Here is a 27,442-nt window from a genome sequence, read left to right as displayed (position 1 = left end):
GCTCCGCCCCCTCACGCACTCCGCATGTGTACACACTCATATACACACACACACACACACACACTCGCTTGTCCCCAGCCCTGCAGTCCCCGCGGCACTGACTTCCTCAGCACTACGGCTCCGCCCCCGCACACAACGGTGTCCGACAATGATTTCTTTTCTTTGTCATCCGTTGTACAACGCATCGGTCACATGCGTCAAGCAATGCATGTGACTGATGCAAAACAACGGAAATGTGAACCTAGCCTTACTATTATACAAGTCAGATTCTCCTCCTGACCACACAGCTCTGCTGGTCTCATATGGCAGTGGATGGAGGATGTGACCAGACCTGTCCATCAGTCGCTTCCAATAAAGAATAAAACGCTGCACATGTGAAGCTGTATATCAATAGCAGGAGGCTGATATACATGGCTGGTCACATGCACCTTTTCATTTTAAGAGCAGGATCCCTGATCTATGAGGATGGCTGTCCTATCGGGCAATACTTCAGAGGAGGAGAACAAGTAATACATTTTCTATTACTGTGTGCCACAAAATGTAACATTTTTTAAACATGGCTGTACCCTAATGAGTTTGTTGGGGGGGGAGGGGGGGGTTTTTTGTTTTTTTTTTTGTCTTTTCCCTGTAACATTTGATTCATGCTCCAAAAACCATGTGCAGCATGAACCAATCATATTTTTCACAGAAACCCTCCAATACTTCAGTGAATACATGCCAATAGAGATTGTTTTATCTTTTACTATGGCATTGATGGGGTGGGGGGGGGGGGCATAGCATGAGGCGCCTGATTATTATTCTTAATAAACCAGATGAGGTGCATAGGGGTTGTGCGCATCACCACAGTCAGGTACTGGATAGTTTTGAGCGAGTAGTTGACTATTCGCACCTGTTATGCTCTTAGCGAGTACAGTCCGCTAGTAGCATATTCGTTACGAGTAGCGGGCGCAGTGTAATTCAATGGAAAATACTCGCTAAATAGCGAGTAACCTGAAAGCCGTTCTATTACCTGCTCGCACGAAAAGTACGGCTTTCGGGTTACTCGCTAACTTGCCGAGTATTTCCATTTGACTTACATTGCGCCCACTACTGGTAACGAATATGTGAGTAGCGGACAGTACTCGCTAACAGCATAGTGAGTACAAATAGTTAACTACCCGCTCAACACTAGTACTGGAGTAAGATTTTGGGAATAAGGAACCCCGCTGCTGCTTGTCACGAATTTTAGTGGGCTTCATCACGTCCCTATTGCTCTCAATCTCCGCCCACTGTCATTGCCGCTCAATTTTTTTGTGTGAAAATAGCAAACTGCAATTTATTTATTTTTTTGTTCAGCCTTGCGTTGCAATAAAAGCTTGCAACGTTTCAAAGCATTTTATACCAGAATTCTAGCGTAAAAGCTTTGATGAATCAGGACCTGTGTGATTTTAAAGCATTTTTCACCAAGTTTTTGCCACCTAATCTGAGAGCAGCATAATGTTGGGGCAGAGACCCTGATTCCAGTGATGTCACTTACTGGGCCGCTTAGTGTAGTTTTGATCTACTGCTGATTAAACAGTGATTTCTTTATCGTTCCTATGGGAGACCCAGACCATGGGTGTATAGCTACTGCCCCCGGAGGACACACAAAGTTACTACACTCAAAAACGTGTAGCTCCTCCCTCCTAGCATATACACCCCCTGCTAGCCAGATCTAGCCAGTTTCTTGCTTTGTGTCAGGAGGATCCACACACACACATGCATCCTTTTTTTGATTTTTCATTTTTTCTAAAGATTTGGAAGAAAAGCGGGTCCACTGGACCCCCGGCATGTCCCTTCACACTCCCCTGGCGGCAGTGCTGTTAAGGTTGACTTCAGGGCAGGAGCCCTTCATGCCGCGCTCCTTCAACATCCCTTAGGGGCTCTGGTTTGAAGTGGGAGCCAACTCGGTTCTCACTGCCTTGCAGGAGACCGGCCTCCATCCGCAGCCCTTGTGCAGGACCCTGCTGGACGGAGCACTGACCCCCACCCCACAGGGAATGGACCCTGCGTCTCAAAGCTAAGTATAGAGACGCTTATTCAGAGGGTCTTTCTGCAATGTGGGGCACTTTTATTGGGGGGGACAGTGATTGCTTGATAATGCTGCCTTGTTTACTGTGTTTCCGGCCGGTTCCACAGTTTTTACTGAGAACCGCGCCGACGATGCCTGATTTTCGGCCGCATGCATAACTCTAGGCCTCGGCTTCAGCCGCGACCTAGTTTCGTTTCGTTCCCCTGCATGTCAGGCATGCAGGGGGACGCTGCAGAGCCGCCCGCCGGCCGCTCTGCACAGGGGAGGACGCTCCTCTTTGAGGAGATGATTCCCTCCCCTGTACATCTCCTTCGCCCTCCGATTCCCGCTCCTGGGTTAACCCCCGCCTCCCCCCCTCACTCTGGCGCCATTTTCTCAGCGTCTTAGACACTGGTCGGCGCTGGCTGCTCTGCAGCAGAGGGAGGGAATACTAGCTGAGGGTCCAGGTTTGGAATCCGGAGGGCACTCATAATATGGCCTGATAAGTCACAACCTCTGGTTGTGCACTTTTTATACACTCTCAGGCATTCTGAAGGAGTTAATTCTTTATCATAGAATCTCCTCCTCAGCAGCATGTCTCACTCTAGCAGCAAAGCTCCAAGGCTGTACACTACATGTTCTGCATGTAACCTCATATTGCCTGAACCGGCACACTGTAATGGTTCTTAGGTGGGAGTCTCCCCAGGCTGAACCCCTGTCTTGGGTTTTCTAGGCATTCTAGACAGAGCCCCCACCTCTGCAGCATGTCTCACAGAGCGAGCCTGCAGGCTGTTTTTTATTATCCACTGCAGGTAGTCTCGTACGGCTATACCGAGCTCCTAACCACTGTGGCCCCTCAGCATAGGGGCTCATTAATGGTCCCTCCAGCTGCTCCGGTTTCGGTGGCTGACCCCCATGGGAATCCTATTTCCAGGGGTCGGCTGTCCCGGCATCTGCTGAGCATGCCAGCCCCCTTCTCAGGGCGTTCTCTGCTCGCTCGGCTAAGCTCACAAGGGACTCTCCTTCTGGGCTCAGACCCCGTTCTCCTGACAGGGAGACGCAGGGTCCCCTGTCCTCCCCGTCCCGCAGCTCCGATTACGAGCTGATTCACCGGACGAGGAAGATGTCTCTACCACAGACACGGACGCTACTTTATGTACATTGATCCGTCCGTAGGTGACGCAGATGCGAATGATGGCTTGCGTCCATTATTCTTGTGTCCGCCTGATCAGGGGAGTATTCCCCGCTGGCAGAAAGGCACAGTTTACCTTTAGCAGGTCAAGGAGTGTGTTACTTAACCACTCCAGTTTTCAGCCCGCTGCGTCCAAGCCCACAGCCTATCCTGCAGACCCCACAGCGGGGTTCTGCTGCCTGTCTCCCCCTCCCATCAGAGAGGGTAGCCACTCCGGTCTAGACTGCCCGGTTAGTTGTATCAGTGGCTGACGGCACCTCTATAGGATTCTACCGTACATTAATTTTGTACTGGACCTCAATCCGCTCTGAGCTTCCCCGAAGCGTGTTTCGGAGGACTGTGTTTCCCCTGTCCACCAATGGTGGTCAAGAAGTGGGCTCATTCACTTCAGGTGGCTCAGCCCGGACCGTTATGTCAGTGGCTGATGGCTCCTCACTTAAGGTTCTGCGGTCCGCCCGGTTGTCCTTTGGGCCAAGTCGGTATGGGGACGGCAGGAGCTTCTTTCTCCTCAGCTTACAGCAGTGCGGTTTTTTTTTTGTACCTTCTCTGCTTCTCTGGAGGAGATGCATTCTCTCACATGCCCAAAACGGTTCCCTGAACTTCCAGACTTCAGTCTTTTCATCCTCTGCCAGGTCTGCCATGCTGGACGCTGCACGGCGGTGGTCTGGGCTACCTTCCTCGCTATCCGCAGGCTCCTGTGGCTTCGGAATTGGAAGGCAGATGCCTCTATGGAGGTTCCTGGCTGGGCTCCCCCTTGGTGGGACCAGTTTCCCCGGAACCAAGCTAAGTGAAATTAAGGAGCTCTTGGCGGGGAGTGTTCTTCCTCGCCACAAACCTAAACCAGGGAACCTGTCCAGGGCAGGAATCAGTTGAGGTTTCGATGGTTTCCGTTCCTCCATCTGATCGTCCTCTAGCTCAGCCTAGGTTCATGGAACCAAATGGCTCGAAGCTGCGTCTTCAGAAGACCGCAGGAGATGCTGTCACTGAGTCAGCTTCCTCCGAGCTATTTAGCCACGCCAACAACCTCCTTGGTCGGTGGCAGGCTCTCTCCACTTGGCGACGTAGGGTTCTAACACGTCTCCGTTAAGTGGGGGCGAGATTATATCTCCCTTGGCTACAGGATGGACTTCTGTCCACCCGCCAAACAGATTTTTTCTGTCAACTCCTCCCGGCTCCAAGGCCGCCGCCTTCTCACAGGCTGTGGCATTTCTTGCTGGCCAATGGAGTAATTGTACCGCTTCCCGACTGGGAACGGTTCTGAGATTTTTGCTTAAATCTATTCCTAGTCCCCGATGAGGGCGGTGCCTTCCGACCTGGATCCTTAGCTTTTCAAGCATAGCCAGGTGGGGCGTTTTCACAGGAGTCTCGGTTTTGTTCCGTGTGTTTTTCTCACTGGATCAATCAAGAGCCCAAGGAGATTCCTTAGCAGCCATCGGCATCAGAGCTGCCTATCGGCAGGAGTCAATCGCAGTTTCTCACCAGCGTTGACTACGTTTTGACAATCGGAGTGGTCCAATTCGTGGCTCTTCCCTTGGGATTAGCCAAGGCCCCTCAAGTATTATCATCCAGGCAGCTGTGATTACGGTCCTGCCCCCCTAGGGTTTGGCAGTGATCTTTTGCCCTGGTCAGCCTTCTTGTTGGGGCTTCATCCAGTGCTCACCCTTAGCAGAGTGCTTCGCTCACTCTCGCCACTCTGACTTATGCGGGTGGCTTGTCTTTCTGTCAAAGTCCACTCTGACTTCGAACCAGGGACGTCAATGGAAGCGGTTCCTTGCCCAGTTTCCCCTGCGTCCTCTGAGACTGGATGTTTTCCGCTGTACAAGCGAACTCAATCCTCCCACGGGGTGGTGGCTTCGCCACTGACCAGAGGCTAGTTTCAGTGGTGGCTTCGGCCACTCTGTCTCAGGGGCGCTCCTCTCTGGCCCGTCCCGGGTGATCCTCACCAGGATACTAGCCTATCCGCCTGGGGAGCAGGATATCTCCACCGTGGAGCGCAGGGCGCTTGGACTCTGTCCGAATCAGCCCTCTGGATCAATGTGCTGGAAATCACTGCTGTATTTCTGGCTCGCCAAGCCTTCACCATCTGTGGGCGGCTAGGCACATTCGAGTCCAGTCGGACAACGAGACAGCGTTTTCCTATTTCAGCTTCCAGGGCGGGACGCTCAGCCGCCTGGCAATCTTGGCGGCTCAACATTCTTCAGTGGACAAGGGACTCCTAGTCCACTGTATCTGCAGTCCACATCCTAGATGTGAAAACTACGAGGCAGGCTATTTCAGCTGTCCAACCGCGGTCCACAATCCCCCCTCTACCCCTTGTCCAGAGTCCTGCGCAGGATCGGTAAAGGGGGCCGTCGAGTCATTCTTCCAGACTGACTCAAGCGGGCTTGGTCCTCTGACCTGCTCCTTCTGTCCGTTGGGTTGCCATGGCATCTTCCGGACCGTTCAGACCTTTTCCCAAAAGGTCCGTTTTTCCCGTCACAATTCTGGATCTCAGAATAACGGCATAGCTCTTGAGTCCTGGATCTTAGTGACTTCTGATATCCTTCCCGAAGTCATCTCTGCCTTGACTCGAGCTCCAAAGTGTCCTTTGACCTTTTTGGCCTAGCCGACCCTCCTGTCCTTTCCGCAGTCCGGTCTCCAGCTAGGACTATCCCTCATTAAGGGACAGGTCTCAGCCCTGTCAGTATGTGCCAGCGGCGTATCGTCCGGCTGGCTCCGGTGCGCTCCTTTAAGGGCGCATCTCACATCATTCCGCTTTTCCGGCGGCCTATGGAGACCTGGGACCTTAATCCGGTCCTCCCGGTTCCCGGAAACCCCCCTTTGCGCCTCTTGGGGAGGTTCCGTTGTTTCATCTTTCACAGAAAGGTACACCTTCTAGTGGCTATAATTTCCCGCCTGAGAGTTCTGGCTGCACTCTCTCGGAGTCGTCCCCCTTTTTTGGTCTTTTGCATCAAGACAAGGTGGTCTTCGTCCGACTCCGGACTTTTTTCCCTAGGTGGTTTCTGCCTCCACCTTATCCGGGGAAATTTTCCTGCCTTCCTTTTGTCCGGCTCCTGTTCATCGCTTGAGGAAACGTTGCATATCCTGGATCTGGTGCGGGCGCTCCGGATCTATGTGTCTCGCACCGCCGTTATTAGGCGGTGCACCTCTCTAGTGCTGACTGGTCGTCAGCGTAATGGTCTCTCGGCATCTAAGCTGACCCTGATGTTGGCCTAGGTCGGCCATTTCCGAGACCTATGAGTGTACTCAGGTGCCTTCCCCGCTGGGGATCGGGGCACATTTGGTCAGACCTGTCGGCGCCTTTATTTTTGGGCTTTCAGGCACCAGGTTGCGGCTCAGTAGGTCTGTCAGACTGCAGCTCAAATTAGTCTGCATGCTTTTTCGAAGCACTCCCAAGGCATGCCCATGCTTTGGCAGACGTGAGCTTGGACAGACGCATTTTTCCGGCGTCTGTCGCCCATTTGTGAAGTTAGGTTTGCCTGCTTCTCAGTTGTCTGTTTATTCCCACCCATGGACTGCTTTGGAACGTCCCATGGTCTGGGTCTCCCATAGGAACGATAAAGAAAAAGAGAATTTTGTTTACTTACCGTAAATTCTTTTTCTTATAGTTCCGTCATGGGAGACCCAGCACCCTCCCTATGCCTGTTGGCAGGTTTCTTGTTCCGAGTGTCTTCACCGGCTGTTATTGTTGTAGACAGAGGTTCCGGTTCTTCCGGGTTTTACTCTGTCTCTTCTTGTGGGTGGATGTCCTCCTTCAGCTTTTGCACTAAACTGGCTAGATCTGGCTAGCAGGGGGTGTATATGCTAGGAGGGAGGAGCTACACGTTTTTGAGTGTAGTAACTTTGTGTGTCCTCCGGGGGCAGTAGCTATACACCCATGGTCTGGGTCTCCCATGACGGAACTATAAGAAAAAGAATTTACGGTAAGTAAACAAAATTCTCTTTTTTATCATTAGAGGACTTCTTGGCGTGCTGCAGGTAGTCCAGCATATTCATGAGCTTTGGATAAGGCTGGAGTCACACTTGCGAGAGACTCGCGCAAGTCTGGCAGCACATCACCTGGCACGGCCACATGCTCTGCTGACAGGAGCGGGTCGGCTGCATGTATTTCTATGCAGCTGAGATGCTCCAGTCAGGAGAGTGTGCAGCTGTGCCGGGTGATGTGATGCGAGACTTGCGCGAGTCTCTCGCAAGTGTGACTCCGGCCTAACTGCTAGATCTGCAGCAGAAAAAAACTTAATTTTATCAAAATGACAGCAAACAGCTTAATGGAGGAGCAAAAACCTGGTCACAATCCCTTTTAAGTGTTTTGCTTCTAGGGAATAGTCAAGTGGATACTTCTTTTGAGTGACATTTTGCCTTGTAGTCATGGAGTACCTAAGTATTGTCATGTCATGTTTTGTTTTACAGGCTGGGATGGCGCTTTACAAAATTGTTCCAAAAAACCCGTATTATTTCTGGTCTGTGATGAGTTTAATTATGCAGGTAGGCATTGAACACGCATGAAATTGTGACTTGTGGCAGATTCGAATGTTTTATCCTTTTGTGTAAGTATGACATGATGATGCAGTGTTGGTGATATCGCTGTATCACAGCGTATCACCTGCATCGTAGCATGATATTTTCTGCAGTGTTCGGCCCGTTTCACATATCGGGCACGCATGCAGTACAGTACATTAATTTTACAGTAGAAGCGCGACACCATGCGGACAAATGCAATTGTGCATGAAGCTCACAACCGCATTATGTCGTGCTTCCACTGTAAATGTACTGCATGCGTGCCGGATCCGGCGAAATGCCTGATGTGTGAAACGGGCCTTAGTTGCTCATGATCTGTGTGCTGATTGCTTCACCAGTAATCTGTGGCGACAGTATCCTTAGAATTGCTTCACTTCATTTTCCGGTGTACGGCTTTGAGAACGTTCAGAATGAGTCAACTTGTTTCACATTTGTGAAGTCAAAATGAATTGACACCTCCACTTTTATTTTTTTTGCATGAGATAAAAATGATCAATATTAATGGACATTCACTTGAATGGATGATTTTACAGTATTCTGTAAATCTTCTCAAAATTAGACAAGTGTGGTGTTTTTTTGTATTCAGCGAATTGGTCTAGTGAATGAAAAACGTGAACAGCCACCCAACCATTGTCATTGAATTGAAACGGAGGATCTTTAGGGAAATATGCTTATTTTACTTAGTCCATTTATGACTAGGTCTGCTTTTACGCTACTAAAACCCTTCCAAACTTCCAATTTTCTCGTATGTGCTCCAGCCGTGTTTTTTCAATCATAAAATATGCACCCATCAGTGAAAAATATATGGATGGAACACATGCGAGAATACGACAAAATCGGACGTTTGAAAGGGTTTTTGTAGCATAGAATCAGACCTATTCATAAGTGGCAGATATATAAGGGGATCGGTCTCCTGGAGGTTTCCGTTCAGTAAGATCCGCTGTTACCATGCAATAATGATAATGTCCTTATGTGCGGTCTGCCTCTTGACCATTGAATAGATCTGAGGGGGCTTCATGCCATATGTCATGGGTATAAGTTAGCAGGTTCTTTATCCAGTGATGACATTTAGAGCATCCTTTAACCTAATATATATTTGTATCTCCAGTCTATTTCAGCACAAGATGAAAAACTTTCTAAAACAATGTTTTTACCTCTGGCCGAAAGAATGGTTGAAAAAATGGTGAAGGAGGATAAGATTGAAGCAGAGGCTGAAGTAAGAAGTTGCATATAGAGATCATTAGTAATATTTCATTGTGCTAGAGTACAGCAGCAGGAGCACCAGCAATTATTTTTTCATGTTCTGCAAAACCTATGATTCTGTACATGGTGGTTCAGACTAGACAAATACTGGTCTTGACCTAGGGGATGTCTGCCTTAAACATTCATCTATAGGGGATCCCTCGATCACACAATGTCCTGCATCTGCAGACCCCAGCTAATGGTTAGAATATGGGCGCACCCCAGAGAAAGTGTATAAATTCCTTGCATCTCCATCACCGGAATAAAAAGCATTACACGGTTCCCAAAATGGCTTTCCTATGATCATTCTGAATATTTGCAGTTTTTAAATATATATTTGGGTCCATGTAATGTTCTTATGACAGTACTTAATTGTAAAGTGTTGTGGAATATGTTGGCGCCACATATAGTTGTTTTTAGTATTAAATCTGTAGACTCCCTAAGCAAGAATTGATAGTGTGGGGACAAAAACAGGATTTGGACCTTCAACCTTTTTAATAATAAAGAAAAAAAACGATTTAGGAAAAAAATGAAAAGGCACTTAAAGGTAAGGTGTCGCGTTTTTATTTTTGTATTAATAATAGTGATTATGAAATCAAGTATTTTTAATACAAATTTAAACTCGCTGTTTAATTATTGTTCTATTTTTACTGAAACACTGTCCGCTGCCATCTTGGATCTGCTGTGTGTAACGACACTCCTTTATGGCAGCCCTCTGAATTGATTATGATTGTCGGGCTGTGACCCTATTTTCTAACACAGAGCTTGCTGCTGTGAACTAGACATGCCCCCTGGGCTGTCCAGATTACAGCAGAGGGAGGAGATCGCCGCCATCTTTGTGGAGCTCACAGCGTGTGCTGCACTTTCCCCCTGTCACTCGCGGAATTGGGTAAGTACCGGTGCCGGGCAGTGGTGATTGCACAGTAACTGAGCCTGGCGTGCTGCTCCACACCATACCGCTCACCACCCCTCACTCTGCCTTTCACCTCCCACTCCGCCGTTCACCACCCCCTTCCCCGCCGTTCACCACCCCCCTTCCCCGCCGTTCACCATCCCCCTTCCCCGCCGTTCACCACCCCCCTTCCCCGCCGTTCACCACCCCCCTTCCCCGCCGTTCACCACCCCCCTTCCCCGCCGTTCACCACCCCCTTCCCCGCCGTTCACCACCCCCTTCCCCGCCGTTCACCACCCCCTTCCCCGCCGTTCACCACCCCCTTCCCCCGCCGTTCACCACCCCCTTCCCCCGCCGTTCACCACCCCCTTCCCCCGCCGTTCACCACCCCCCTTCCCCCGCCGTTCACCACCCCCTTCCCCCGCCGTTCACCACCCCCTTCCCCCGCCGTTCACCACCCCCCACTCCGCCGCTCCCACACCCCTGCCCGCATGTGCTGACCTTGGGTCTCCGCTCCTCTGTGCTGTAATTGCTGACAAGAGGAACAGACACCAGGCTGACAGGACAGGCTGGCGCGGGCGCAGGTCTGAAGTGAGTGCATGCGGCTGGAAGTGGTGATCGCGGCGTGACATCTGTAGTGCAGTGCCGCTCAGGCTTCAGATCACCCCTCCTCTCAGCATGTCACCTCGGACCTACCATCCTGGCTGGCAGCACAGTATATGTGGGCGGGATACAGTGGGGTACTATGCCAGCTGTCCTTAGTGACAGTTTAGGGATTAGAATCACTTTTCGGTCACCAACAAAATGGCTCCACACTGTGTTCCTAAACTTCATTCTCTTATCCTTTTGGAAACGCCTAGACAGTGAGGGGGAGCTGTGACATCACACACAGGAGAGCAGATTCTACCCACTTTTACTGCAGCTGTAATGTGAGCTAGTTCTACAGTAGCTCTACTGCAGAATTTCAGCAGCTACTCACCCTAGTGTTTGAGTGGAAAATATCAAACGTTTAAATTTTTTTTTTAATATTTTTCTCAATTAAAAACAAAATGTTTAAGCAAAACATTAATACTTTACATTTTTTAGTTATTACATTTTTTTTTTCTTTATCGTTCCTTTGGGAGACCCAGACCTTGGCTGTTTAGCTTCTGCCTCCGGAGATTTTAAAAGAAATCAGCTATGTTTCTCTAAGGCTGCTTTCACACATCCGGTTTGTGCTGAGCGGCACAATCCGGCTCAAAAACCTATGCAACGGATGCAACGAAAAAAGAGAATTTTGTTACTTACCGTAAATTCTTTTTCTTATAGTTCCGTATTGGGAGACCCAGACCATGGGTGTTTAGCTTCTGCCTCCGGAGGACACACAAAGTACTACACCTAAAAGTGTAGCTCCTCCCTCTGAGCTTATACACCCCCTGGTGAGCCAGTCCCAGCCAGTTTATCGCTTTGTGTTCAGGAGGACATACATCCACACATGCATTCTCATATGATTTTTTTCCTTTTTGGAATGAGATTGAAGAAGTGCGGGTCCACGTCTGGACCCACGGCATGTCCCTTCTCACCCCACTGTGTCGGTGGTGTTGTAAGGTTGATTTCCAAGGCTGGAGCCTTACATGCCGTGCTCCTTCACCATCCCTCCTGGGCTCTGGATTGAAGTGGGAGCCAGCGCGGTCTCCATGCCTGGCAGGAGACCGGTCTCCATCCGCAGCCCTTTAGGACCCTGCTGGACCGGAGCACTCATCCCCAGGGACCTGGCCCTGCGTCTCAGCAGCTAAGTACCTGAGACGTTTATATGTTGGGGGTCCCTGTGCTTTATTGTATGGGGAGAGTGTGCTTACTGTATTTATTTTGGCATTTCCGGCGGGTTCTCTAGCTTTCGCCCAAGAACCGCGCCGATGGCGCCTGCGCGTCGGCTTCGCCGCTCAAATTTAGGCCCCGGCTTTGCCGGAGGCCTAGTTTCTGTTCACTGCCCTCGCATGTCACTCATGCAGAGGGACAGGCACGGCTCCTCCCGGCGGCCGTCCTGCACAGGGGAGGGACACTCCCCACTGCTGTGCGTGTCTCCTCCCCTGCAGGTCTCTATGGCCCTCCAGATCCCGCTTTCCTACAGGAACGCCCCCAAGTCCCGCCCCCTCTCTTCGCTCCGGCGGCCATTTTCTCAGACAGGGTTCACTCTGCGCTGGCCTGCACTCTGCATCCCTGCTGAGGTGCTGTGCATTGGGGGTCCGGGCTTCGGGATCTGGAGGGCACACAACTCTGCTTCCAGCGGTCTGGTAAGCCACAACCGGTCTCTGGTTGTGGACCTCTGTATATACTCCCTGGGGTTCATTCTCTTTGTAGAGTCCCTACTCCAGCATCATGTCTCACACGAGGAGCAAGGCTCCAAAGCTTTATACTGTATGCGCTGCATGTAAGCTCCTGCTGCCTGAACCGAGCACCTATCCACATTGTTATGTCTGCTCTAACTTGGCGGTGCCACAGCCTGGAGTCTCACCCCCAGTGGTCTCTCAGGCTGCTTCTGCACCTGTTGCTGAACCCCCGGCCTGGGTAGAATCCTTTTCTAGGTCTATCTCCCAGTCTTTTGCTGAGTCCATGGGACTTCTGTCCAGGACTTTGAATATGCATCAGCCCCCTTCACAGGGTGCCTCTACTGCTAAGGGTCCCTTAGGATCTCTATCATCTGACCTCCGTCCACCGGAGCTCACAGAGGATTCATCATCAGGGCCCAGACCCCGTCCTCCTAAGAGGAGGCGCAGGGTTTCCTCTCCCTCCTCATCCCGCGGCTCTGATTCAAGAGCTGACTCGCAGGATGAGGAGGATGCCTTTACAGGGGGCTCGGAGGCTAACTCCATGTACCCCATTGATCTTTCCGAGGGTGACTCAGATCTTAGTGACTTGATTGCTTCCATTAATTCTGTACTGGATCTCAATCCGCCAGTATCAGAGGAGCAACCCTCTCTGGCAGAAAAGCACCAGTTTACCTCGCCTAAGAGAGTAAAGAGTGTGTTCTTTAACCACTCCAGTTTTCAGACCGCTGTGACCAAACCCAGGGCCTGTCCTGACAAACGCTTCCCAAAGCGTGGTTCTGATGACCGTTTTCCCTTTCCACCTGAGGTGGTCAAGGAGTGGGCTCACTCCCCAAAGGTAGACCCTCCGGTGTCTAGACTCTCAGCCCGGACCGTTGTCTCGGTGGCTGATGGCACCTCCCTTAAGGATTCCACTGACCGTCAGATTGACCTTCTGGCCAAATCCGTGTATGAAGCGGCAGGGGCCGCGTTTTCCCCAACTTTTGCAGCAGTGTGGGCTCTCAAAGCCATCTCTGCTTCTCTAGAGGAGATGCATTCCCTCACCAGGGAATCTATGCCCGAGATGGTTGCCTTAACTTCTCAAGCTTCAGCTTTTTCATCTTATGCCATGTCTGCCATGCTAGAGGCTTCTCACCGCACTGCGGTGGCTTAGGCTAATTCCCTCGTTATCCGCAGGATCTTGTGGCTTCGAGAGTGGAAGGCAGATGCTTCTTCAAAGAAGTACCTTGCTGGGCTCCCTTTTGCTGGGTCCCGGCTGTTCAGTGAACAGCTGGATGAAATTATTAAAGAAGCTACTGGCGGGAAGAGTACTTCCATGCCACAAACCAAAACCAGGAAACCTGCCCAGGGTAGGAATCAGTCGAGGTTTCGCTCCTTTCGTTCCTCCAACTGGTCGTCCTCTAAGCCCTCCGCCTCGTCCGCTAACTCAGCTAAGGATCAGAAATCCAGCTGGCGCTCAAGAGCGCGTCCACAGAAGACCGCAGGAGGTGCTGCCACTAAGGCAGCCTCCTCGTGACTCTCTGCCTGCTCCGGCAACGTCCTTAGTCGGTGGCAGGCTCTCCCACTTTGGCGATGCTTGGTTTCAACAAGTCTCCGATCAGTGGGTGAGAGATATCATCTCCCACGGCTACAGGATAGAATTCTCTTCCAGCCCGCCAAACAGATTTTTTTTCTCTCAACTCCCCCCTGCTCCAAGGCCGCCGCCTTCTCACAGGCCGTGGCAGCCTTGCAGGCCAACGGAGTAATTGTACCAGTTCCCGCCCGGGAATGGTTCAGAGGTTTCTACTCAAACCTCTTCCTAGTTCCCAAAAAGGACGGTACCTTCCGGCCCATCCTGGATCTCAAGCTTCTCAACAAGCATGTTCGGGTGCGGCACTTTCGCATAGAGTCTCTGCGATCAGTCATTGCCTCAATGACCCAAGGGGATTTCCTGGCGTCCATCGACATCAGAGATGCCTATCTACATGTGCCAATTGCAGTTTCACACCAGCGTTGGCTACGTTTTGCAATAGGAGAAGATAATTTCCAATTCGTGGCTCTCCCCTTTGGGTTAGCCACGGCCCCTCGGGTATTCACCAAGGTCATGGCAGCAGTGATTGCGGTTCTGCACCTCCAGGGATTGGCAGTGCTCCCTTACCTGGACGACCTTCTAGTCAAGGCTCCATCCAGCGCAGACTGTCAGCGGAGTGTCTCGCTCACTCTCGCCACTCTAGCCCAATTCGGGTGGTTTGTCAATCTTCCCAAGTCCACTCTGACCCAGAGTCTCACGTACCTAGGGATGCAGTTCGAGACTTTGCCGGCACTCGTGAAGTTGCCCTTAAACAGCTGTCACTCCAGCTGGCCGTGCGCTCTCTCCTGAGGCCCCGCCGTTATACCCTCAGGCGTCTGATGCAGGTGCTGGGTCAAATGGTGGCGTCCATGGAGGCTGTTCCCTTTGCCCAGTTCCATCTGCGCCCTCTGCAGCTGGACATTCTCCGCTGTTGGGACAAGCGGCCTTCCTCCTTACACAAGTTAGTGGCTCTGTCGCCACGGACCAGGAGCTCTCTTCAGTGGTGGCTTCGGCCCCTCTCCCTGTCCCAAGGGCGCTCCTTCCTGGCCCCGTCCTGGGTGATTCTCACCACGGATGCCAGTCTATCCGGCTGGGGAGCGGTATGTCTCCACCACAGAGCGCAGGGCACTTGGACTCCGTCCGAGTCAGCCCTTTCAATCAATGTGCTGGAAACCAGAGCCGTGCTTCTAGCTCTCCTATCATTTCACCATCTGCTAGCGGGCAGGCACATTCGAGTCCAGTCAGACAACGCGACAGCGGTTGCCTACATCAATCATCAAGGCGGGACACGCAGCCGCCTGGCAATGATGGAGGTACAACGCATTCTTCAATGGGCGGAGGACTCCAGGTCCACCATATCCGCAGTCCACATCCCAGGCGTGGACAACTGGGAGGCAGATTATCTCAGCCGTCAAAGCGTGGACGGTGGCGAGTGGTCCCTGCACCCGGCAGTGTTTCAGTCGATCTGCCGCAAATGGGGCACTCCGGACGTGGACCTAATGGCATCCAGTCACAACAACAAGGTTCCTGTTTACGTGGCTCGCTCCCACGATCCTCAGGCCTTCGCCGCGGACGCTCTGGTTCAAGACTGGTCCCAGTTTCGTCTGTCCTACGTGTTTCCCCCTCTAGCTCTCTTGCCCAGAGTCCTGCGCAACATCAGAATGGAGGCCCGTCGAGTCATCCTCATTGCACCGGACTGGCCCAGGCGAGCTTGGTATCCGGACCTGCTCCAACTGTCCGTAGAGATGCCGTGGCATCTCCCGGATCGTCCAGACCTACTCTCGCAAGGTCCGTTTTTCCGCCCGAATTCTGCGGCTCTCAAATTGATGGCGTGGCTCTTGAGTCCTGGATTTTGATGGCTTTTGGTATTCCTCCTGAAGTCATCTCCACTAGAACTCGGGCGCGCAAGTCTTCCTCCGCTAAGATCTATCACAGGACTTGGAAAATTTTCCTGTCCTGGTGTCGCTCTTCCGGCCATTCTCCTTGGCCATTCTCCTTGCCGACCCTTCTTTCTTTTCTACAGTCCGGTCTGCAGCTAGGACTGTCCCTCAACTCTCTCAAGGGACAAGTTTCAGCTCTGTCAGTTTTGTTCCAGCGGCGTCTCGCTCGGCTGTCTCAGGTCCGCACCTTCATGCAAGGCGCGTCTCACATCATTCCGCCTTACCGGCGGCCCTTGGATCCCTGGGACCTTAACTTGGTTCTTGCAGAAGCCCCCCTTCGAGCCTCTTAGGGATGTTTCTTTGTATCGGCTTTCACAGAAAGTGCCCTTTCTGGTTGCCATAACTTCTCTCAGGAGAGTCTCTGACTTGGCTGCGCTCTCCTCGGAGTCACCTTTTTTTTAGTTTTTCATCAAGACAAGGTGGTTCTCCGTCCGACTCCGGACTTTCTTCCTAAGGTGGTCTCTCCCTTCCACCTTAACCAGGACATTACCTTACCTTCCTTCTGTCCGGCCCCTGTTCATCGCTTTGAAAAAGCGCTGCATTCTCTAGATCTGGTGCGTGCTCTCCGGATCTATGTGTCTCGCACCGCTGCGCTTAGGCGGTGCACCTCTCTTTTTGTGCTAACCACAGGTCGGCGCAAAGGCCTCCCTGCTTCTAAGCCGACCTTAGCCCGTTGGATTAGGTCGACCATTTCGGACGCCTACCAGAGTACTCAGGTGCCTCCCCCGCCGGGGATCAAAGCACACTCAACCAGAGCTGTCGGTGCCTCTTGGGCTTTTAGGCACCAGGCTACGGCTCAACAAGTCTGTCAGGCTGCCACTTGGACTAGCCTGCATACCTTCTCGAAGCACTACCAAGTGCATGCTCTTGCTTCGGCAGATGCGAGCTTGGGCAGACGCATCCTTCAGGCGGCTGTCGCCCATTTGTGAAGTTAGGTTCTGCCTACTTCTTAGTTTTTCTTTTTATTCCCACCCAGGGACTGCTTTGGAACGTCCCAAGGTCTGGGTCTCCTAAAGGAACGATAAAGAAAAAGAGAATTTTGTTTACTTACCGTAAATTCTTTTTCTTATAGTTCCGTTTTGGGAGACCCAGCACCCTCCCTGTTGCCTGTTGGCACTTTCCTTGTTCCGCGTGTTATCACCGGCTGTTGTCGTGGACAGAGTCTCCGGTTGTTCCGGCTCTTGCTCTGTTCTACTTGTGGGTGGCTATTCTCCTTCAGCTTTTGCACTAAACTGGCTGGGACTGGCTCACCAGGGGGTGTATAAGCTCAGAGGGAGGAGCTACACTTTTAGGTGTAATACTTTGTGTGTCCTCCGGAGGCAGAAGCTAAACACCCAAGGTCTGGGTCTCCCAATACGGAACTATAAGAAAAAGAATTTACGGTAAGTAAACAAAATTCTTTTTTTTTTTTTTTTTTTTTTTTTTTTTTAATCTACATAAACCATTTTTGTTTGCTCTAATGCATGCAAGTCTGAATCTAGTCCTGACATCACTGGCTATAGTCAGACTGAGTTACATAAATTAAAACCTACATCAATCCACTAGCTGAATGTGTGACATCTCTGAAATATAGTATAGATCTGATGAGGGGTGGGCTGGCACTGAGGAGGTAGGGCTGGATTTATCTCCCTCTCTCCTCCGTAGCCAGCTATTGCCATTCTCGCCCTGCACTCGTGGTACACCGGTGTGCTGCGAGTGCAGTGCGATCTTTCTCTCACCCCATAGACTTGAATGGGTGCGGGAGAGTTTCGCATTACAATTGCATCATGCTGCGATTTGTTTTCTCGGTCCGATAGGTTAATATTGGTCGAAGTGAAATGCGATGTTTTATCGCATTCCACTTTGTCCGATTTTTATGCCTGAATCTTAGGCTTTAGATGAATATTAACTGACCTGAAAAGGCTATAGAACAAGAAGTTACATGACTAACACACATAAGGGCTCAGATCAAATTAAAATTAGTGCCTAGGTACAAAAAGGAGCAAAAGACAGGAATCATCCTAATGTAGAAAGAGCTTTATAGCTAATGGACTCGCCATTGTGTCTAATAGCACTAGCCATTTTGTTTCTTTTTTGAGTAGAGCTCTTTTCTTTCACCAACACGGACCCCAGATTTACCCCGTCAATTCCTCTAATTAGAAATTCCCTGGGGTTGCACTGATGAAACTCGTAAATGTGTCTTGGGATTAGATGATATTTGTTGATATCCTTTTCTTTAATTACCGAGCGTATATATTTTTTTTAATGTGCTCTAAAGTCCGAACTTTAAGTTGTTGCATATTCATCCCAGTATAAATGAGATTGCAGGGGCAAGTAGCCCGATACATAACTGCTGTAGTGTTACAAGTCAAATGGTGAACAATGTTATCATTTAGAACACCTGCTGAATCCGTGAATGAGGTTGCCCTAATCATAAATTTGCAGGCAGTGCAAATGCCGCAAGAAAAGGATCCCCAAGGTGGACCTTTTTGATGAAAAGGATTGATAGGTTTAGGAACTACAGTTAGATCCAGAAATATTTGGACAGTGACACGAGTTTTGTTGTTTTAGCTGTTTACAAAAGCATGTTCAGAAATACAATTATATATATAATATGGGCTGAAAGTGCACACTCCCAGCTTCAATATGAGAGTTTTCACATCCAAATCGGAGAAAGGGTTTAGGAATCATAGCTCTGTAATGCATAGCCTCCTCTTTTTCAAGGGACCAAAAGTAATTGGACAAGGGACTCTAAGGGCTGCAATTAACTCTGAAGGCGTTTCCCTCATTAACCTGTAATCAATGAAGTAGTTAAAAGGTCTGGGGTTGATTACAGGTGTGTGGTTTTGCATTTGGAAGCTGTTGCTGTGACCAGACAACATGCGGTCTAAGGAACTCTCAATTGAGGTGAAGCAGAACATCCTGAGGCTCAAAAAAAAGAAAAAATCCATCAGAGAGATAGCAGACATGCTTGGAGTAGCAAAATCAACAGTCGGGTACATTCTGAGAAAAAAGGAATTGACTGGTAAGCTTGGGAACTCAAAAAGGCCTGGGCGTCCACGGATGACAACAGTGGTGGATGATCGCCGCATACTTTCTTTGGTGAAGAAGAACCCGTTCACAACATCAACTGAAGTCCAGAACACTCTCAGTGAAGTAGGTGTATCTGTCTCTAAGTCAACAGTAAAGAGAAGACTCCATGAAAGTAAATACAAAGGGTTCACATCTAGATGCAAACCATTCATCAATTCCAAAAATAGACAGGCCAGAGTTATATTTGCTGAAAAACACCTCATGAAGCCAGCTCAGTTCTGGAAAAGTATTCTATGGACAGATGAGACCAAGATCAACCTGTACCAGAATGATGGGAAGAAAAAAGTTTGGAGAAGAAGGGTAACGGCACATGATCCAAGGCACACCACATCCTCTGTAAAACATGGTGGAGGCAATGTGATGGCATGGGCATGCATGGCTTTCAATGGCACTGGGTCACTTGTGTTTATTGATGACATAACAGCAGACAAGAGTAGCCGGATGAATTCTGAAGTGTACCGGGATATACTTTCAGCCCAGATTCAGCCAAATGCCGCAAAGTTGATCGGACGGCGCTTCATAGTACAGATGGACAATGACCCCAAGCATACAGCCAAAGCTACCCAGGAGTTCATGAGTGCAAAAAAGTGGAACATTCTGCAATGGCCAATTCAATCACCAGATCTTAACCCAATTGAGCATGCATTTCACTTGCTCAAATCCAGACTTAAGACGGAAAGACCCACAAACAAGCAAGACCTGAAGGCTGCGGCTGTAAAGACCTGGCAAAGCATTAAGAAGGAGGAAACCCAGCGTTTGGTGATGTCCATGGGTTCCAGACTTAAGGCAGTAATTGCCTCCAAAGGATTCGCAACAAAATATTGAAAATAAAAATATTTTGTTTGGGTTTGGTTTATTTGTCCAATTACTTTTGACCTCCTAAAATGTGGAGTGTTTGTAAAGAAATGTGTACAATTCCTACAATTTCTATCAGATATTTTTGTTCAAACCTTCAAATTAAACGTTACAATCTGCACTTGAATTCTGTTGTAGAGGTTTCATTTCAAATCCAATGTGGTGGCATGCAGAGCCCAACTCGTGAAAATTGTGTCACTGTCCAAATATTTCTGGACCTAACTGTATATAGTGACTTTTAGGTAATCAAAAAGGTTGTGTGAGCAGCGCCAGGCAGCCATTGGTGATTTAGGTAAACATTTACCAAGGTCTCATCTGTTACCTGATATTTACCCTGGTTACCAGCGTACACTGCTTAGCGCTGGCTCCCTACACACGTAACCAGGGTAAATATTGGGTAACTAAGCATAGCGCTTTGCTTAGTTACCCAATATTTACCCTGGTTACCAAGCGCAGAGTTGCTGGTCGCTGGTGAGATCTGCCTGATTGACAGCTCACCAACGACCCTGTTGCGATGCACCAGCAATCCTGACCAGGTCATATCGTTTTCGGAATCGCAGGTACGTCGTTTAGTGAGACGGTACCCTTAGTCTTACTGGTACGTCCAAGGTAGTTAAGGGGTTAAAATAAAGCCACTTTGCAATATGCCTTGGATAAACAGGTTGCTAAGGCTTGTCTGTATGTGTTTTGCATACTTGGTCATGCTCCAACTAGTCTCTACCAGCCTCTCTCATTTCACTTGTTTGATTTAAATCAAATGATTTTTTTTTTTCCCCCACATAACAGATGAAGGACATTTAACAAAACCCATCCCAACACCCCATTCACCATTGTATAAAGGGAGTTAAAGTAAATTCTCCATACGAGAGAGAAGTCCAGTTCTCCATAGTTTCCAGCAATAATGATGATTACATTTTCTGCCCCTATGACCCACACCTTCAAAAACTTTGCATATAGAACAGAATAATACATATAAAATGTGACTGATAAATATACATTCCTTTCTAGCCTTTTCATTGGGGGACACACAGTGGGTATTATGATGTCTCCAGGGAGGCGTGACACTAGATTTAAAAAATGTTAGCTCCTCCCCCCCCACAGCATATACCCTAGCTAGGCAGGAAACTAGCTGTGTGTGTTTTTTTTTTTTTTTCTTTTTTTCTAGTGTCAGCAGGGAGGCTGACACGTCTGGCCTGAGCTCCAAGCCAGCTTATTTTTACTTATTTTTTTATTCCTATTTTTGAATATGGGGCAATACCAGGGTGCCTGCCACCCTCGTTCCCCCCGCTTATGGGCAGAGGAAACCTGGCGTGCACAAGCAGTCAGTCTTCCCTCGCTCCCAAGTGGTCGGGTCTGCGTACCCCTCCAGGCTCCCTGGAAGCACCTCACACCAAGGTAGCTCCAGAGGGCTAAGCGGAGCCGAGGACCTGCTTCAACCTTGAGCCGAAGATGCGTCCCCGAGATCCCCGCATCCCCGGACCGACGCGTCTTCAGACGGAGCCAGGAGCAGGTAGGGAGATGACGAGTCCTCTGTCCCCTGCATCCAAACCGCCGCCTGAAAAGGCGCCGTTGGAGCGATGCAGGCCGTGATCCCGGGGAGCCTCGTTAATTTAGCCCCCGGCGTCGGCCTGCATTCTAGCAACGCCCCCTTTCACTGCTCTGGAAGCCGCTCCCTCAGTCGCAGCGGCTCAGTTCCGATTGGCCGTCACGTTAGTCCCAGCCCTGGGACCAATCAGTCTCCGGGGGCCGTCTCTCCCCTCCATGCTGCCAGGAACGCTGGACGCCATTTTCCACGTGGGGAGCAGACACGGGTGAGATCGCCTCCTTGGCTCTGCACTTCTGCAGCACTATATACCACTCTGCTCAGCGGTATATCGCTGTCTCTCTAGCGGTGTGTGCCTGCTGGCTAGCGGTGTATATCAGCTATTAGCGGTATATACTGGCTCTTCCTGCAGGTATATGCTGTCTGTTTGACAGTATAAGCCATTTTGCTATCGGTATATACCGGCTCTGCATAGCAGTCGCTTTATTAGTGGCTCCTCACTCATAGTCACAGTATCTTTATCGCCTATAGGGTTGTGGGACTAGGTTGCTGACATGCGTACCCGCAAGGGGGATAAAGCTTCCCAGGCGTCCTCTACGGACCTGTACTATGCTTGTACCACCTGTGGACGCTCGATTTCTAATGGCCGAAGCTATCCACTATGCCGGGGCTGCGATGCCCCTACTACCATGTCACAACAGACCCCGTTGCCGGACCAGGAGGCCTGCAGTCTTTGGATTCTGCTCCAGCCACCAGCCAGGCAGCACCCCCGTCTGATGACGTTATTCCTGCATGGGCTCTTCTAATGTCTAAAAGGCTAATGATCTTGCGCTCAGATATCCCAGCTGTCCACAGGCTCCCACAGCCTTCCCCCGGCTCAGCTCCCTCAGAGGAGCCCGCCTGCTTCGTCTGGTCTCTCTTCCCCAGAACGTAAAAAGGCGGTTTCCAAAAGGCGCCATTGCGACCGCTACGCCTCATCCGATTCGGACGATGATCAGTCTGACCCAGGCTCCGTGACTTTTAGTAGTCACGATTCCCAAGATTCTGATTCAGATGTCCTTTCTGAGTCTAGGCATATAGACGACACACTAATTTCGGCTGTCAATCACTCTGTCGATTGCTGAACAGCCTCCGGACCCGACTTCTCAGTCGGCAATCAAGCTGGCCAAGAAGCCTCCTAAGTCCTTTGCCCAGGATCCGGTCTTTCGTCAAATCATATCTAAACGGTGGGATCACCCTGATAGAAGGTTTAATAAAAAACCCTTCACTTTATTCGCTTATCGCTTTCCATCTGAAATGGTTAAGACCTGATCAGTACCCCCCGTTGTGGATCCGCCAGTATCCAGGCTGGCGAAACACACGGTTATGTCTCTTTCAGACAACGCGTCTCTCAAGGACCCGTCCGACCGCGCAGTTGATCCTGCAGTCAAATCTATTTTCCAGGCTTCTGGCTCATCTCTTTGCCCCCTGTTTGCCTTGACATGGGTCGCGAGAGCTATGGGCGTGTGGAGTAGGAACCTACGCAAGATACTTCACTCTTGTAATATTCCTCCGGAGGCTTTTGAGATCCTTGATTTGTTCTCTCTAGCCTCTAATTATTTTCTTCAAGGCTCCCTAGATGCAGCTAATTTGTCAGCCTTAACAGCAGCCAATGCTGTCTTTGCCCGCAGAGTCCTGTGGCTAAAAATATGGAATGCGGACAGTGCTTCCAAGAAATCCCTGTCCACACTCCCCTTCCATGGTCTTCGTCTGTTTGGCGAATCCCTGGACAAACTCATATGAGACGACGGTTGGTAAAAGTACCATTCTGCCACAAAAGCGGCCTGTATCCAGGAATTTTAAAAAAATCTTGGAGCAGGCAGTCCTTTCGGCCCGCTCCCCAAAAACCATTAGCACAAGAATCGTCCCAACGCTCAGATCAAGGATCCGGCCCCTCAAGGGGCTCTTCCTGGCGTTCCCACTCCAAGCAAGCTAAATCTAAGGGACCTCGCCCTGTACAGGCCCCCTCAGCATGACGCCAGGTATCTCCCAGATCCGACTCCTGTTGGAGGGCGGCTTCTGCTTTTCCGGGATATCTGGCTAGACCACACTCATGATGCTTGGGTTTGAGAAATCGTCACCTCAGGTTACAAGATCGATTTCCATTCCCTGCCGGCCAACAGGTTTCTGCGTTCTCGTCTTCCAAAGTCCACAACGCAAAGCCAGGCCCTATTTCAGGCCATAGCCTCCTTACCGAAGGCAAACGTTATCATTCCAGTAACCCTGGAACAGCGAGGCAAAGGTTTCTATTTAAACCTTTTTGTCGTTCCCAAAAAAGATGGCTCTGTCCGCCCTATCTTGGATCTCAAAAGGCTGAACAGATCTGTACGGATTCGGACCTTCCGAATGGAATCATTGAGAGCAGTACTAGCTGCCATGGAACCGGGAGAATTCCTAGCTTCCATAGACATTCAAGATGCTTATTTACACATTCCCATATGTGTATCTCATCAACTGTTCCTTCGTTTTGCCGTAGGACATCGTCATTTCCAATTCAGGGCCCTCCCCTTTGGACTGGCCACTGCGCCTCGGGTCTTCACAAAGGTCATGGCGGCCGTCATGTCCATTTTGCACCCCATAGGCGTTCTGGGCGTTCCCTATCCGGACGACCTGCCTGTCAAGGGGAGCTCTCTTCAAGTATGCTCAGAAAGCGTGCAGATTTGCCTACACACGCTGTCAAGGCTAGGGTGGCTTATCAACTTCAACAAGTCATCCCTCATTCCTCATCAGCGCATCACCTTTTTAGGTATGCTGATAGACACGGCTCAGTCCCGGGTTTTTCTTCCAGAAGACAAGAGGTCTTCCCTGATCCGAGACGCCCAATCCCTCCGCTCCCGCCGTTACACATCTCTTCGGAATGGGATGAGAGTGTTAGGCAAGATGGTGGCAGTCATGGAAGCCGTGTCTTTTGCCCAATTCCATCTGCGCCCTCTACAACTGTATCTTCTATCCTCCTGGGACAAGAATGCCATCTTCTCTAGACCGGTCAGTCCGCCTATCTCGGACTGCGCTCAACTCCCTCGTCTGGTGGACTCAAGTCTCATCCCTATCTCAAGGGAAATCCTTCCGCCCTGTCCACTGGCAAGTAGTCACGACAGATGCCAGCCTGATAGGCTGGGGGGCGGTGTTTCTTCCCAACACTGTTCACGGACGCTGGTCTCCTTCCGAGCGCTCCCTTCACATCAACGTTCTAGAGATCAGAGCCATATTTCTGGCCCTTCAGAACTTTCAGCCCTTGTTATTGGGCCTTCCTGTTCGGATCCAGTCAGACAACGCCACAGCTGTGGCCTACATCAACCGTTAGGGAGGAACTCGCAGGAGGGCAGCGATGAAAGAAGTCTCCAGGATTCTTCTTTGGGCAGAGATGCACATTCCCATTATTTCAGCTGTCCATATCCCAGGGGTAGACAACTGGGCCGCAGACTTTCTCAGCAGGCAAGGTCTAGCGGCAGGGGAATGGTCCCTCCACGACGAAGTGTTCCATCAGATCACTCTCTTCGTTGGGGACTCCCAGATGTGGACCTCATGGCGTCTCGGATGAACGCCAAAATACATCCCTTCGTATCCCGGTCGAGAGACCCGCTAGCACTCGGCTCCGACGCGCTAGTGTTTCTGTGGTCGCAGTTTCGCCTGCCCTACATCTTCCCTTCGTTTCCTCTCATTCAGAGAGTAATCAAGAAAATCAAAGCTAAGGGAATTCCGGTGATTCTCGTGGCCCCGGATTGGCCCAGGAGAGCCTGGTACCCAGAACTTCTCCAACTTCTCGGCGACACTCCCTGGCGTCTCCCCGACCGCCCGGATCTTCTGTCGCAAGGTCCAATATTCCACCAGAATACAGCACAGCTGCATATGACGGCGTGGCGCTTGAATCCTTGATTCTAGCCAAGTCAGGTCTTTCTTCTAAGATAGTTCATACCATGCTTAATGCTTGGAAGCCCTCCTCCGCCAGTATCTATCACAGGACCTGGAAGACCTATCTTTCCTGGTGTGACCGTCATAATCGGTTGCCCCTTACCTTTTCAATACCTAATGTTCTTGCCTTTCTGCAAGACTGTCTGGACTCGGGACTAGCTCTCAGTACCCTTAAAGGACAAGTTTCTGCCTTGTCAATATTTTTCCAGAAGCAGCTGGCTTCTCGCCCTCAGGTCCGTACCTTTCTTCAAGGGGTAGCGCATTTGGTCCCTCCTTATTGCCACCCCTTAGATCCCTGGGATCTGAATCTGGTTCTCGGAGCTCTTCAGCTTCCTTCTTTCGAACCTCTGAGAGAAATCAACGACTGTCCTGGAAGGTTGCCTTTTTAGTCGCCATTACCTCTATCAGGCGAGTGTCCGAACTGGCGGCCCTTTCCTGTCGCTCACCTTTCCTGATATTCAATCATGATAAGGTGGTCCTTTGGCCTTCCCCCGCCTTTCTCCCGAAGGTCGTATCTTCTTTTCACTTAAACGAGGACATTGTGTTGCCATCATTCTGCCCGGCCCCGGTCCACTCTTTTGCAAAAGCCCTTCACACTCTAGATCTCGTCAGGGCTTTGCGGATCTACATCTCCAGAAAAGCGCCGTTGCGCAAGTCCGATGCCCTCTTCGTCCTCTCAGAAGGACACAAAAAGGGCAACCAGGCTTCTAAATCCACAATTTCTCGATGGATCAGGACTGCCATTTGTGAGGCATACAAAGCACGAGGTTCTGTTCCCCCTCAATCTGTGCGGGCCCACTCTACGCGAGCAGTGGGTGCTTCCTGGGCTATCCGCCATCAGGCTAAGGCTCCAAGAAAGACATTTTACGGTGAGTACACAAAAATGTCATTTTCTAGAATATATTAATATAGAACAAATGTTAAATCCGGGACTCCATATCTGTGATTTAAAGCCAGGGACCCCATATTCTTTCAACTCTATAAAATGCATTACATTTTTTATATACCGCCGTTTGCAACCAAATCATCGTTTTTAGTCCTTTATTAAATTCTGCCTCTGTCTGGATAGCGTTGAATTTATCAAGACTCATTATGTTTGTTGCCTGGTATAGATTTTGGGAGATCTCCTATCTGTACTGGATCGGAATCCATTTAGTCTTCTAATAAACTCAAAATACAAGTGTTTAAAGGTACCGTCACACTAAACAACTTGCCAGCGATCCCAACAACGATACAACCTGATAGAGATTGCTGGTAAGTTGCTAGGAGTTCGCTGGTGAGATGTCACACTAAGCGACGCTCCAGCGATCACTCCAGCAACCTGACCTGGCAGGGATCGCTGGAGCGTCGCTACACGGGTTGCTGGTGAGCTGTCATACAGGCAGATCTCACCAGCAAGTGACCAGCCCCCAGCCAGCAGCGCTGCATGGAAGCATGCTGCGCTTGGTAACTAAGGTAAATATCGGGTAACAAACCCGATATTTACCTTGGTTACCAGCGCACACCGCTTAGCGCTGGCTCCCTGCACTCCTAGCCACAGTACACATCGGGTTAATTACCCGATGTGTGCTCCAGCTACACGTGCAGGGAGCAGGAGCCGGCACTTACAGTGTGAGAGCGGAGGACGCTGGTAACGAAGGTAAATATCGAGGACAGGGCCGAGGACGGGGCTTCTTGGTTACCCAATATTTACATTGGTTACCAGCGTCCGCAGAAGCCGGCTCACTGCACATTCAGTTGTTCTCTCGCTGTCTCACACAGCGATGTGTACTTCACAGCGGGACAGCAACAACTAAAAAATGGCCCAGGCCATTCAGCAACAACCAACGACCTCACAGCAGGGGCCAGGTTGTTGCTGGATGTCACACACACCAACATCACTATCAACATCGCTGTTACGTCACAAAAGTTGTCCATCAGCAGATGTTGCTAGCGATGTTGCTTAGTGTGACGTGGCCTTAACTCTGCTACAAGCTCAACATTATCAGCTCTATTAATGATGGCCAGAATCCCCCTCCATTAAACCCCCAAATCTGAACGTTCTCATAATATATCATGTCACTACTAATGAGAGAAGCCGAAGCAAATCGTATGCATGGCACATGATATCCCCGCTCGGAAATCCCAGGAAATGGTCACCACATGCTGTCACGATTAGGGTACTTTCACACTTGCGTTTATTTCCTTCCGTTATAATCCGCCCTTTTGGAAAACAGCGGAATCCGTTAACGGATTCCGCTGTTTCCCATAGACTTGTATGGGTGACGGATTGTACCAAAAGGACTTGCGTTGCTTCCGCTGGGCGACGCTCCGTTGCTTCCGCCCAGCGGGAGGAACGCAGCATGTAACGTTA

General features: G+C 50.2%; 1 protein-coding gene across 1 annotated transcript in view; it reads left to right on the top strand.

Annotated features, from left to right (window-relative positions):
• NAA25 (N-alpha-acetyltransferase 25, NatB auxiliary subunit) overlaps nucleotides 1–27,442 on the top strand; it is a 142,300-nt gene that overhangs the window by 41,563 nt on the left and 73,295 nt on the right. Inside the window, exons 5-6 of the mRNA XM_075323880.1 lie at nucleotides 7,632–7,706; nucleotides 8,848–8,955. Of these exons, the coding sequence (XP_075179995.1) occupies nucleotides 7,632–7,706; nucleotides 8,848–8,955 (183 nt within the window). The remainder of the gene's footprint in view (nucleotides 1–7,631; nucleotides 7,707–8,847; nucleotides 8,956–27,442) is intronic.

This window comes from Anomaloglossus baeobatrachus, chromosome 1 (assembly GCF_048569485.1).
Source record: "Anomaloglossus baeobatrachus isolate aAnoBae1 chromosome 1, aAnoBae1.hap1, whole genome shotgun sequence".
NCBI classification, from domain to species: domain Eukaryota; kingdom Metazoa; phylum Chordata; class Amphibia; order Anura; family Aromobatidae; genus Anomaloglossus; species Anomaloglossus baeobatrachus.
The sequence above is the reverse complement of the archived record's forward strand: the minus strand, read 5'-3'. Positions and strand labels throughout refer to the sequence as shown.